The sequence below is a fragment of the Fukomys damarensis genome, unplaced genomic scaffold (assembly GCF_012274545.1).
Source record: "Fukomys damarensis isolate Sample0158 unplaced genomic scaffold, DMR_v1.0_HiC HiC_scaffold_19, whole genome shotgun sequence".
Classification (NCBI taxonomy): Eukaryota; Metazoa; Chordata; class Mammalia; order Rodentia; family Bathyergidae; genus Fukomys; species Fukomys damarensis.
This window is the reverse complement of record NW_022900931.1, coordinates 10,187,428-10,200,000: the sequence shown is the minus strand read 5'-3', so window position 1 is coordinate 10,200,000 and position 12,573 is coordinate 10,187,428. Positions and strand designations below refer to the sequence as shown.

Sequence of the window (12,573 nt, the reverse complement as noted above, 5' to 3'; positions counted from 1 at the left end):
CCATGAGGATTGGTTCATCCCACAGGACAGGTGGGGAAACTGAGGCCCGCGTGAAGCTAAGTCAAATTCCTGAGGAGGTGGTGGTGGAGCTAGGACTTGAACACAGAGAGTCTTTCAACCCGCAGCCCCCCAGGGACCCATGGGGCCTCTGACACCTCTCACACTTCCTCCCATAAGGGAGAGCAAATGTTTACTGAGTTCCTTGCAGTACTGACTTTCACTGATTGAGCACTGCATGCCAGGAACGTGGGAAGGTCTTCACAGCCTCTCTGGCTTGATGGCAGGACTTTAACTGAGCAGACAAGGACACACACTTCCACCCGAACCGGGACCAACCCTGGATCTCCTCACTGTTGGGACCAATGTATTTTCCCCTCTGATTTCAATAATAAGTTTTTCTAAGGGTCAGGTTCTGGGCTGGTTGTTGAAGTCACCGAAGCAAGATGACAAGGTCCAGACCTTACTCTGGCCTGTCTGGACCACATGGGACTGATGTGGGCCTGGGGTGCGGGTCTCTGACTTTTAATTTCTTTTCAGTACTGGGGATTGAACCTAGGTCCTTCACACTGAATAGACACCTGGCCCTATTTGTTTATTTATATTTTGAGACAGTCACACTAAGACACTAAGTTGCCCAGGCTGTGCTCAAACTTTCAATCCCCCTGCTTCAGCCTCTCAGAGAACTGGGATCACAGGTGTGCACCACCACACCTGGATGGTCCCTCACTTTTTTTCGTGGAATCAGGAAGCTGGGCAGTGATGTAAAATCCCCTGAGTTGTAAGTGTTGGCAATGAACTTAATTTTTTGTTTTGTTTTGCTTTGCTTTGTTGAGACAGGGACTCACTGTGTAGTTCAGGTTGGCTGACCGTGAACTCACTACATAGCCCAATTAAACTCATGGCAATTCTCTTGCCTCAGCCTCCCAAGCGCTGGGATCCCAGTGTGAGCTTCTATGCCTGGGGATGAATTTGAATTCATAACCGAGCTGCCACGCTAGAGACCTCCGCTGACTGGCTCCAGGTGGGGCCGCCCATCTGGACCTCTGGCCAAGAAAGGGAGGTTCACAGGAGGACCAGTCCCTGGGCCCTGAGTGGGGGTGGGCTCCCCACACCTTAAGGAACGCTGTAATCTGGGCCGAGTGTGGGCAGGATCCGGGAAGGAGGTTTTGGACGGAGCACCGGAGGAATGGGCAGGAAGTAGTGAGACAGACGCAGGGAGACAGGCAGAACGTGGAAGGGCATTGGGGCAGGAGCAATCGCAGACCTGGAGGTGGCAGGGGCTGCTCTTGGGGGCTGGCAGGAGGTGGGCCTGGCCAGGTGGGCTGAGCTCTGCATGGAGCAAAACAGAGCAAAGTGGCAAAAGCAAGCAGAGCCGGGCCTAGCACGGAATCCTTTGAAGAATTCATTCAATTAATATCTTGCTGGGGAGGCAATCAAGGCAGGCCTCTCTGGCGGTGTGTAGTCTGTGCTGACCCGGGCAGGACTTGGTCCCGGGAGAACAAACACCCTGAGCCATGGCCCCAGAGTACTGCATCACCTTCAGCAGGGAGTTGTTAGAAATGCAGCTTCCCAGGCCCCGCTGTCAACCAGCTGTGTTTTCACGAGCCCTCCTGGAGATTCAGACATCTGCTCATGTTTGAGAGACCACTCAGAGGTGATACCAGGCCCGCTCTTCACTACACCGGCTCATTTTACTGTCTCTCCAGTTCTCTGAGAACATCCCTACCTCAGGACCTTTGCACTCACTATTAGCAGCGTGGTGGAAGGCTTCCCCCTTATGACTTTCAGATCTCGGTTCAACCACATGTCCGTAGAGAAGCCCTTCTAAGGGCCCAATGTAAACATCACCCTCAGTCTGTCAATCTCAACCTCCTTGCCATACTTTGTTCCCAGCCCTCATGACTGCCTAAGACAATAGTCCATATTTATCTGTTTGTGTGGCATCTGCCTCCTTCCCCAGAAGGTAAGCTTTAGAGAACAGGGACTTGGCTTCTCTTGGTCACTCTGCATCTAGCACAGTGCCAGGCACGGCAAGATACTCAGTGGATATTTTTGAATGAATGAATGAGTCTCATAAGGCTTACCCTTTTACTCATTCATTCAATCAACAACCAGTTTGGGAAGATCAGTTCGCATGCAGGTAGTGGGGCTTGTCATGGGAAGGGGTCTGGGACTGTTCAGATGGGAGCAGCCTGATCTTGGGTCTTCTTTCACCCCCTGCTTCACCCCTGCTCCGTGAGTCTGGCTGCTGTGTGAGCGAGGAAGCCCTTAACAGCTTCCCAGAGCAAGCAGCGGAGGAGAGCGGGCTCCAGCACCCTGCGCCTGAAGCCTGGACAGGACTGCAGTGTGTAACGGATCTGCAGCCTGGTGCCCAGGCTGCTGGTGCCCACTGTGGGATCCGAGTCCCCCATGGGGCTCATCGGGTGCAGTAGCTGGATGGGTGTGTGCAAGGAAATTCCTCTGGGAAAGTTGCAAGGGAGGCCCCTGGGGCCTTCTGCAGGGACCCTTGGGCATAGCTTCGGGTGCACTAAGGCAGCCTTGCTCCAGTGCCCTGGGGTTGGGGCATAGGAGAGAGGGTGGGGAGATTTGTAGGGACCAGGGATTTTCTCTGCTTGGAAACTATTGACGTTTTGGGGCATAACTCTGCAGTGGAGGCTTCCTGAGCATTGTAGGTGTCTGGCAGCTCCCTTGGCTCCCGCCCACTTGATACAGGACCGCTTCTCCTTGAGGCCACAAAAGTTGTCTCCAGACACCGCAGGTGGGCAAAGTCTTCCACGGATGGGAACACCTGATTTTCTCGTATGGACCTGAGAGAAAAAGATGCAGGTTTAAAACTGAAGTCTCAGGACCCCTGCGACCCCTCTCCGCTCTGTGTCTCAGTGTCCTCCTATCCGGGCACGCTGGACGCACGGGGACTCGAGGCGACACGGGCTCTGACGCCAGCCCCAGGTCAGAAGGCGTTCGGCGTCGCATCTGCGCCCCGCTTCCTGTAGTGCGGGAAGATCTTTGCTGCATGTTTCTCGGCGTTCACATGGCCTGGTTGCTTGCGTCCCTGCTGATGCTAAGGTTGGCGGTGGCCATGTCAATAAAGGGCAGGGACGCGGGAGTGACTCGCCCCGCGCGCCAGCAATGCCACGTGGAGAGTCCCCCAGTCGGTACCGTGCACGGGCTCGGCCAGCAGGGGGCAGCAGCCGCCGGGGAAAATGCCCGGGGCGCCTAGCGCGGAGAACCTCTGCCCTTTGATTTATTTCGCTGCAGCTTTTATTTAAAGTTGAGCACGTCATCCCTCCAGCGCCACGCGAGGCCTCCTTTAACAGCCCGTGGTGTCTCCTCTGCGGAAACCAAGCAGCTTTCCAGAAGGTCTCGCGATCAGCGAGGCTGTTGTTTGCCCAGCTCCGGGGCGGGGCACAGCGTTTAGATTCACACCCCAGGGCCTGCCACGTCCCTCGTCCCTTTCTGCTCTTTGGGCAGAGACAAAAGAGAAAAAGGGTCCACAGGGGCCATCTGTTCCGACCTCTTACCCCAGGTCTTCCGTTCCCACCCGCAGAAGCCGTCACCCTAAGCCGTTGTTGCTGCAGCCTTTTGGAGGCATTTTACTCCCGTCCCATACAAATATGAATAATACTCTTCCTCCGCTTCCTCCTTCCCTCCACAAACAAGAGCCAGGAATACTCTCCGCACTTTGTTTTCCTGACTGATGGACATGGGTGGGGTCCCGTGTTGACACTCACAGTACTCCTCATTCTCTTTTGATGACTGCATCCTGTTCCATCAGAGAGTGTGATTTTCAAGAGCTCCCCACATGTCCCCTGAATTGTCCCCAATGGCTTCCTGCCTGCCTTCCTCATTGTGCTGTCAGGTCTGGTGACCCAGCAGGGCCTCCTGGCTCCCCAAGTCACTTTCTTTGCCCAGGCAGGGTAGCTCCCTGGGTCCTGCAAACTTGCCTGGCCATTCTGCCCCAGGGCCTTTGCCCCTGCTGTCCCCTCTTAACCTAGTTAAGTTTTGCTCTGCCTTGCTCAGTTCAAACAGCCCTTGCTCTGTATGTCCCCTACATTCCATGATAGCAGCAAGGGCACTGATCTCTACCTGTAGTTACGGCCAGCACGTGATGGTTAAATCACAGGCTCCTCCATCCTCTGCTTCCCTGCTGGTCTTTCTCCAGTGCCCTGGGGGCATCTCTGCTCCCTGCTCCAGGAGCAGCAGTGTCCTAGGTCTTCTTCCCCTCTGGGGCTCCCTGGTGAGCACCATCAGGCTGTGATCAACAAGCAGCTGGCCGTGTGCCACAGCGGGGCTTGGGAAGAAGTCACCCCAGCCTCCCTCACACTCTGAGTTACTGACTCCTCACGTTGGCTAAGGTGCATACCGCCCCCTGGAAAGTGCTGGGCAAAGGTCCAGGCTGTCCCTTCCACCACAGTCAGCCCATTCAGAGGTCATTTGCCCCATCCCCTCCCCTACGTATTCCTGAAGCATGTTCTTAGCACCTAAGTAGGGCATTCTTCAGTTGGCAGCCTTCAAACGGGTTGGGAAATCCCTGCCAGCTGCCCCGGGAGGAAGTCGAGGCCTTTCCTGAACGGCCTGTGGGGAGGGGTTACGGGAGGCTGAGCACGTTCCCAGGCCTCTGTGGCTGTGCCCAGGCATGGTGGCCCTGACAGTGCCATCTGCGCTCAGAAGAGCACTGGTGTGACCGAGGCCTCCCGACCCACGCACCTCGGCCACATAGATCTGGGTTGGGGAACGAAGGAAATAAAATTCATGTTTCCACACCACCTCCGGTATCTCCATCTGGCTGGCTGGGAAAGACTTTTGTAGGAGTCCCCAGGTGTGATCTGTGTTGAGGGAAAACAGTTTGGGGATATGCAGAGCAGATGCCAAATTGTGGGACCTGGTACCCCAAAGTCTCCGGCACTTCAGCTCTCTGACAATGCGCATTCTCTCCGGCTTCTACGGCAAGCGCGTGCATTTTCCAGAGGAGAAAACGGAGGCACAGCAAGGTGAGTTCAATGACATTGTGATGCCACGTAACTAGTAACAAGCATGACCGGCTGGGTGATGCCGCGAGAGGTAACAAACCTTGTAGAGCCTCCCTGTACTTATCTGTAAAGTGGGGCTGTACTAGGACCAACCTCAGTGAGATATGTACATTAAATTATGCAAGAAGAGCCCTGGACACAGAAAATACTGAGCAAATGTCACCTGTTATTCCAATTCTAGGGCACACAGTTGTTGAATGACTGATAAAACAAATGGGCCGATGGACCATGTAAATGTGCTCTTTTCCTCTACTAAGGACAGGCGGCTCTCTTTGCAGAAAATTCAGAAAATGAAAGCAATTCATTTAGATAGAAACGACGTGCTGAATGAAGCCGTGTATTGTGTAGAACAACTGGGTACCGATTTCTCTGTAGCGCTCACAATCTTGAAGGATCTTCTCCAGAGCAGGAAGGGATTGGCTGATGATCTCCCTGGCAGTTTGGACCAGGTGGCGATTTGTGATGATTATGCAAGACATCTTCCAAAAACTGACCCTCTGCTCCAGCAAAAAGCATTGAATTTTGCAGAACCGCCGAAGCGTAGCATTGTCTCATCTGGCGCTGGCTCGCTGGACAAGTTTTGGAATGATTGCCCTCTGCTCGGTTCTTGAGAGTTAACAGATGTGAGCCTTACGGGAGAGGGTGACAAGTGGCCGGAGACCTGGAGGAGCCAGAGCAGTCACAGAGGGAAGCAGACTCCTCGCTGGCGCGCGTCCAGGTCGGCAGCACAGATGCCCTGGTGACTGCAGAAGGCTCCAGGACGATCCGGAGAGGCTGCAGGACTCGGAGCCTCGCTCGCCGCTCTCTCAGCTGCTGTTTCCCGGATGCAAAAAGGCACCCACGATCTCCGTTATGTCCCTACACCTGATGCACATCTGGGCTGAGGCGCACACCTGACCCCATGGGGCAGAACGGCTTAGCTTGGCCTCTGGTGTCAGATAACCGGGGAGGAGCCCCAAGGCAGACCCTGTGTCAGTGCGGGCTCTCCCGGCGCGTCCAGCCCTCAGCAAGGGCCCAAGCCAGGGGCTTCCCTGTGATTCCCACAGCACTGCGGGCCGAAGTGGGCACCGATGCAGGAAGGTAAAGAGGCCAGCAGGGGGCGCCCTTCACACCCTCCCCTGCTCCCCATTGCAGACCTCATCCGGCCCAGCTGGTGTGTTCTGGACCCACCCTGCCCTGTGGTCCTGCACCAGTTAGGGGCTGCTCAGGGCACTCCTCTTGGGCTCTTCCTCCTGGCCCCGTGCCACTGGCACGGAGCACCCGCCACCAACCTCTGCTTCACCATCTGCTGAGAGGGAGAGGGGACCAAGGTCGTGCTCGGAGACTATGGCTGTCGCTATTCTAACTTGCTGCCTGTGTGTCTGGTTCTCGCCTCTACTTCAGCCAGAGAACTCCTACTTATCCTCTGAGTGCCCAATGCTGATGCTCCAGCTCCAAGGACACCTTTCCCTACAAGCATTTGTTTCCTAGGGCTGCTGTAACAAATGGGAAGCGACAGAAATTCATTTTCTAAGTTCCAGAGGCCAGAAACCTGGAATAAATCCAGGCAGCACAGGTGCCTTGCTCCCTCTGAAGGCTGGGGGAAGGTCCTGGAGTTCTTCAGCTTGTGGGGGCCTGGGCCTCAGTCTCTGCCTCCATCTCCCTCATCTTCCTGTGTCTTCTCTTTTTCTGCTCTTATGGGGACACTTGACACTGGATTCAAGGCTCGCCCTAACCCAGGAGGGGCTCACTTCAAGACACTTACTTGAATTATAGCTGCAGGGGGACCCTTATTCTTCTAGGCAAGTTCACAATCCCAGCATATCTTTGGGGGGCGGTGCACTACATTTTATTCAGTTTCTTTGCTTGCTGTGGCACGGTGCAGAATGGCTGCTTTGTGAGCTAAGCACAGCCAATTCCCAAGCAGGGGACCATTTGCCTCCTGTCACGCGTGCGCTCTCCAGTCAGAAGCTTCCAGGGCAGATCGAAGCCATGGCAGCCACCTCTCCTTCTCACGGCACCACTGGGTCCCCATCTCCATGTGTGTGAGGAGCAGCTCCAGTCTGGGCACCGTGGAGGAGGAAGGCCAAGCTGAAGGCTAAGAGGGTTCACTTCTCCAGAAGCTCCTCTGCAGGCACCGTCCAGAGAGAGGTCTATGTCCCATGGACTGGAGCTGTCCCCTGGCTGGAGGAGGGTTTTTAGCTGGGTCCGTGGCTGCTGCCCTGTGCCCCAAAGGGAGGAGTAGAGATGAGCATCAGCCATAAGCAACGCTAACACAGTCCCTCTAAGAACATCGGCATGTGCATTTCAGGTGCGCATTTCCCCTGCTATCCCAGGAGACTCACAAGGATGATTCTGAAGGACACACATGTGTGGATGTCTTGTAACTTTTTTCAACCTTGTCCCTTCCCCACAGTCTCCTTTCTGGCCACTAGAGCCTGGTTCTGAGGAGATACATTGTGCAGGTGACCCCAGGGGCACCACAGGGTGCAGCGGCCAGTGGTAAGGACACCATGGGAGTCGGCCAGACCTCAGAGCCGTCCCTCGATGGTGTTCTGAACACTGGGTCAAGCCAGGAAGGAGAGAATAAAAAGAACCATGTAGAAGCTCCTCTGTCTCTTTAGAATGGGGGGGGGTCCATCCGTGAGACACCTGTGCTTGATGAAAATGTGGTGAATGATAGACCGAGCCAGGAGGGTACAGGAGGTGAGAGGGATTTTTAATGGCCTGTCACATTCTTGTCACTAAGACATAAAACCAGATATCCACAGCTTAAAGGAAGAGAGCTTTATTTTGGCTCATGTTTTCCACCCATGGCACACTGGCTCCAAGGCAGGAAGGACGCGGTGTGGGGTCCGGCAGACTATCATGGGGAACTCACATCATGGGGAACCAGGAAGCAGAAAGCCTGGGAGGGAGTTATGCTCTCCAGCTGACGGCCCCAGTGACCCACCTCTTCTGCCAGATCTCCCCGTCTAACAAGTCCACTATGTCACCCCTGTGATTCAGTCACATTCCAAAAGCTCTGCCTATGAGCACAGGAGGCCTTGGGGAAATATTCTTGATCTAAACCATGTGTCTGTGAGCTCCTCGAGGTTGGGAACAATGTGCTAAGTGGACTCGCCTGCTGTGCATGAGTTCCTTGCACAATTTCTTCCTGTACCATTTGCTCACCTCTCCTGACAGGACACTCACTACCTCATGGGATGAGTTGTCCTCCTGACCAACCCTAGCTCAGGGAAAGATCAAGTTCAAAATTCAAAGTGTGGTTTCTACTGGCTGTGCATAGCTCCCACACCATCATGGAGCCAAGATACCATGAGTCCAGCCATTGTAGGTTCCCCCCTGCATCCATCCACCCACATGCCTATTGGTTCCGCCTGTCTGGAGAGCCTTGATTAATATGAATTGTTTTCCTATCTGTAGTTGTAGGCATTCTCTGTATACTCAGGAGACTAAGCCCTCCCTGCAGATGTGATTTGCACTTACTTTCATGCCTTGGAGAAGACAGAAGAGTGGAGAAGCAGTGAGTTGCACAGAACCCCAAGCAGTGCCCTCCCCCAAGTGGAAGCTGCAGAAAAGCAGCCCGCTAGGTTTGTTGACTGCCCACCCCACTGTGCTAGACACTCAGCAGGTGCACAATAAAATTCTCCTGGGTAAAGATGGGCGACTAAACTTGGGTGTTGGGTGGGAATGAAAACTGCTCCCTCATTTAGCCTGAGGCCTGTGTGGTGAGAGAATGGTGGTCCCTGCACAAAGCGGTGAAGGACCGATGGAGGAGCGGCAGCACTGGTGAGGCCAGAGACGCTGCCTGGGACCCTGTGGATGGTACAGGGGAAGCTGAGGGAGGAAGACACGGGCTCCAGCTCCCGATTTCTTTTGGTTTCCATTCTGATTCTGTCTCCACTGGGCAAAGACTGGGGTCCAGCAGATGTGTTCTGGGGTCTCTGTTTCCTCACCCGCACACTGGGCAGTTGCAAGGGCTCTCCTGGCCTGAACCGCACAGCTGGGGCAGCTGATCTTAGCCCCAGGTGCGACCCTCAAAAATTCCAGGTACCGCAGACCTCCCGCCTCCTCCTGGCATGGCACCCCTGGAGGTACAGGGGTGCGCACAGAAAAGAGCAGGGGTGCAGGCTGCCCACGTCACATCTGGCTGGTCAGTGCCAAGCACAAGCGGGAAGAGAGCACCAGGCTTCTGTGCCATGGGCTAAGCTGCCTCCTGATTTCTAAATAAACCTGGTTATCTGCCTCAACTGCTCGACTCCTCCCGGCCTGTTGTTTCAGCGAGGCAGGGTGGGGAGTGGGGACCTCACCTTGGTGATCAGAGCAGACAGGAGGCTTGGGAAGCCCCGGGTGTCACCGGTGTGACACAAGAAGGTAACGCTCTGAGGCACCTGGCTGGCTGGGCTGGGCACAGGAGGCACCCGGAAACTACCTGTCACAGGCAAGCAATCAAAATCAAAATGGAATCGCTGGTGTCACCCTTAAACAACACCAGCAATGACAAAGGCGGGAGGTTAGGAGGGAAGGGTTCTTCCCCTCCATGGCCTGGGAGTGACTGTCACAAAAGATGATGCCATAACCACAGCCTCGCACAGAGTCGGTTGCAGTGTCCAGCAGATGCATATCCGCAGGGACGTCTGCTCAGCCTCAGCCCGATGTCACCTGGCCATTCGTCACTGTGGCCAAAGGGTAATGTTTCCAAACATCTGATGTTTGGATGAGGAGAGCCCTCGGTTCTGCCGTTAAGACAGTTTCCCAGGGCACCTGTTTCCCCACTGGGATTGTCTGCTTCTCACATCGAAAACCTCTTTCCAGATAAAACTGATTTTACTTCAATTTTATTTTTGTGCTCTTCTTGATTGACAGTCGCATGAAGAGATGGTTCCCCTTTTTGTTTGTTTTGGAGACATTGTCTTGCCGTGTAGCCCATGCCAGCCTCAAACTTGCAGGCAGTCCTCCTACCTCAGAGTTCCTGAATGCTGGGGTTATAGACATGGCCACGATGTCCAGCTAGACCTTCTGCTTCTTTTTGTTTTTTCATGTGTAAAATAGATTCTTTTTCTTGGGTGGTTATGGAGTGGATTAAAGACGGTGTCTTAGTGTGCTCCAGCCTTAATCACAAAATACTTTAGACTGGGTAATAAACAATAGCAGAAATTTATTTACAACAGGAGACATTTATAAACAACATAAATTTATTGCTCACAACTACGGAGGCTGTATGAACCAAGATCAAGGTGTCCACAGATCTGGTGTCTATGAGGGTGACTTTCTGTTTCATAGAAGGTGCTCCTTGCTGTGTCCTCAAGACTGAATCAGGACAATGTAACCTCCCTGGCCTCTCATATAAGGACACTCGCACCAGTTGTGAGGCCAAGGCACTTAGACCTAATCACCTCGCAAGATTCTACCCCTAGCACTCTCCCATTGGTTCGATTTCAGGGTATGGGTTTCGGAGGACACAGCATGCAGCCTGTAGCAGGTGGTCACAACCAGTGCCTGGTACATCGTAGATGCTCAAAAGAGGAAGAGGCAGATTTGCAAGTCAGCTTCATCCGGCTGCAAGCTGCAGCCCAGCATCATCATATTCCCCAAGCCTGCGGCCAAAAGGGGGGCTGCCAGCCTCGGCTTCTCCTGTCCCTCCCTGGACAGACTCTGCTCCACTGCTCTGCACCCTGGCCCTCCTGCCCCCACTTCCCTGCCGCCTCCCAGCTCAGGGCCATCGGTGCACCCCGGGATCATTCCCTGCTCTGCCACTGGGGTGGGTTTGGGGCTCCTCCCCCCTCGCTCCCAGCCTGGCTCAGACAGCAGCGGTCCAGCCTGGAGGCTCCTAGCCTGGCAGGAAGGGCAGGCACTCTCTCCCCATGAAGGGAGAGCCCCAGTGCGGGGGCGGAGGGTGCTGAGGAGGGTGTCTGGGTGGTGGCTGGGGGATGCAGGAGGGGAGGGCCGCTGCCCGAGTCCCTCCTTCCTGCTGAGCTGCAGGTTCCTCACGGCATCGTGGCAAGGGTGGGACCAACCCTGTCGTCCTCTGTGCTCTGGGACCTGGATACCCAGGGCCTCTCTGGCAGTCTGCATACAAACCTCACATGCCAGGCCCCGGGACCTAGCAGGAAAACCTGTAGGCCGAGCAGAATAGTCCAGGCTGAGGGCCGAGGTGGGGACCGGGCCGGGAGAGACCGTGCCCCACTCCAAGCAGAGCACACTGATCCCACGTACACTGTGCAAAGGCTGGGGAAGGGAAGAGAAGGCCAGCGGAAAGACTGGGAGCCCACGGTGGCGGTCCAGGGACTCCCGGAGTGGGTTCCGCCGGTGCCTCTCAGAGACTGGGAGGAGCCAGGCCGCACGTACACGGTGTGGGTCACGGGATAGAAAGCGTCACACCCGGGTGGGAGCGGGGAGACGTAAAGTTCTGGCTGAAGGTGGTTTAGGAGTTTGACACCCAGGCCACTTGGATCCACTGAGTCACGGCTCCCCCGTGATTGGGCCCTGGATTGCACCCTGTTGGCAGAGGGTGCAAGAGATGGGCCACCTGAGGAGCTGTGTCGGAGGTCCCAGGAGGGGGCGTGGGGAATGGGGGCGTCAGTGTCACAACATCTCCCAGCCACACTGCTGAGCTCCCCTCACTGTCCCCCAGTGCAGTAAGCACCCATTTCACTCCAGCTCTGCCTCCCTGACCAGGCAACCCCAAGAGTCCTGGCTTTCTTGCTTGTTAAAGCAAGTGCAACAGTGTCTGTCACCAAACTCCCTTTTAATTAGCACGCGTTTGCAGTACGTGATTCCAATTATCGTGGGGAACCGGTACACGTGCATAACACAGCTTCACCCTGTTTTACTCTCTTGTTTTTCATCCACCACCCTTCCCCTCCCTCCCCGCTCCCTCCAACTCTTGGTCCCCTTGCTGTCGCCTCCGGTGGGTGGGAGTCTGTTGGGGGGATGGGAGTCCCCCGAAATGACCCTCAGCCTCTCTTCAGGTCCTCGCCCTCACCCCAGCAAATAATGGAGAAGAAGTGAGGCTCTCGGTGAGAAATGCGGGAGTCAGGACTGATACAGGGAGAGGCAAGCGCTTATTTAAAGGGTGACAAGTGAGGCAGGAGCGGAAGCAGAGCTATCTTAACGGTAGAGTGAGCTGCAAGATAGGGGGTCCCAGGTGGGACGCCCGGTGAGCGTGAGATGCGCCCACACCTGCAGGGCGGGCTGTTTTGTTGATCCACGTGGGCCGGGCCAGTCAGGTCTTAGCCTTCGTTTCTGGGAAGGGGACAAGGGCAGCACACAGGAGGCCCGAGTAGCACATTCATAAGGTACAGTGGGGCACATTTCTCCAAGCACTGGGTACACGATAAGCAGGCGATGGTCTTACAGTCATCAGCCAGAGAAGCGTGTGATGACTTTACAAGGCCAGCCATCTGGGGTTCGGCCTGGAGTTTTTATGTCCTTCTAATCTGCCCTACATCCCCCGCTGACTTGACCATCTCACTCCCACAGGATGCGGGACGGGGTGGGGATTGCTCCGGCTGCTTCTTGCCAATTAGGAGCAATGTGAAGGTAAACCGCTTCAGCCAGA

At 55.2% G+C, this 12,573-nt stretch overlaps 1 protein-coding gene across 2 annotated transcripts; it reads right to left on the bottom strand.

Moving 5' to 3' along the window:
* Window positions 1–2,137: 2,137 nt before the first annotated feature.
* On the bottom strand, window positions 2,138–4,286 carry LOC104854978. Of its 2 annotated transcripts, none has more exons than XR_002024990.1 (2): window positions 4,087–4,286; window positions 2,138–2,807 (listed from the first exon to the last, which is right to left on the bottom strand). XR_002024990.1 is itself a non-coding variant. In XM_010613705.1 (2 exons), the coding sequence occupies exons 1-2, from the start codon at window positions 2,971–2,973 to the stop codon at window positions 2,223–2,225; spliced, it is 648 nt and encodes a 215-aa protein (XP_010612007.1). In that variant the 5' UTR covers window positions 2,974–2,980; the 3' UTR covers window positions 2,138–2,222. The 2 variants fall into 2 exon arrangements, 1 of the variants encoding a protein (XP_010612007.1); XM_010613705.1 differs by lacking the exon at window positions 4,087–4,286 and adding an exon at window positions 2,911–2,980.
* Between the last annotated feature and the right edge of the window lie 8,287 nt (window positions 4,287–12,573).

Coding starts and splice junctions, on each gene's coding strand:
- LOC104854978 (XM_010613705.1), bottom strand. CDS start 2,973: ATGCGACGCCGAACGCCTTCTGACCTGGGGCTGGCGTCAGAGCCCGTG. Junction 2,808..2,910: donor CCGTGTCGCCTCGAGTCCCC/GTGCGTCCAGCG, acceptor TTTTTCTCTCAG/GTCCATACGAGAAAATCAGG.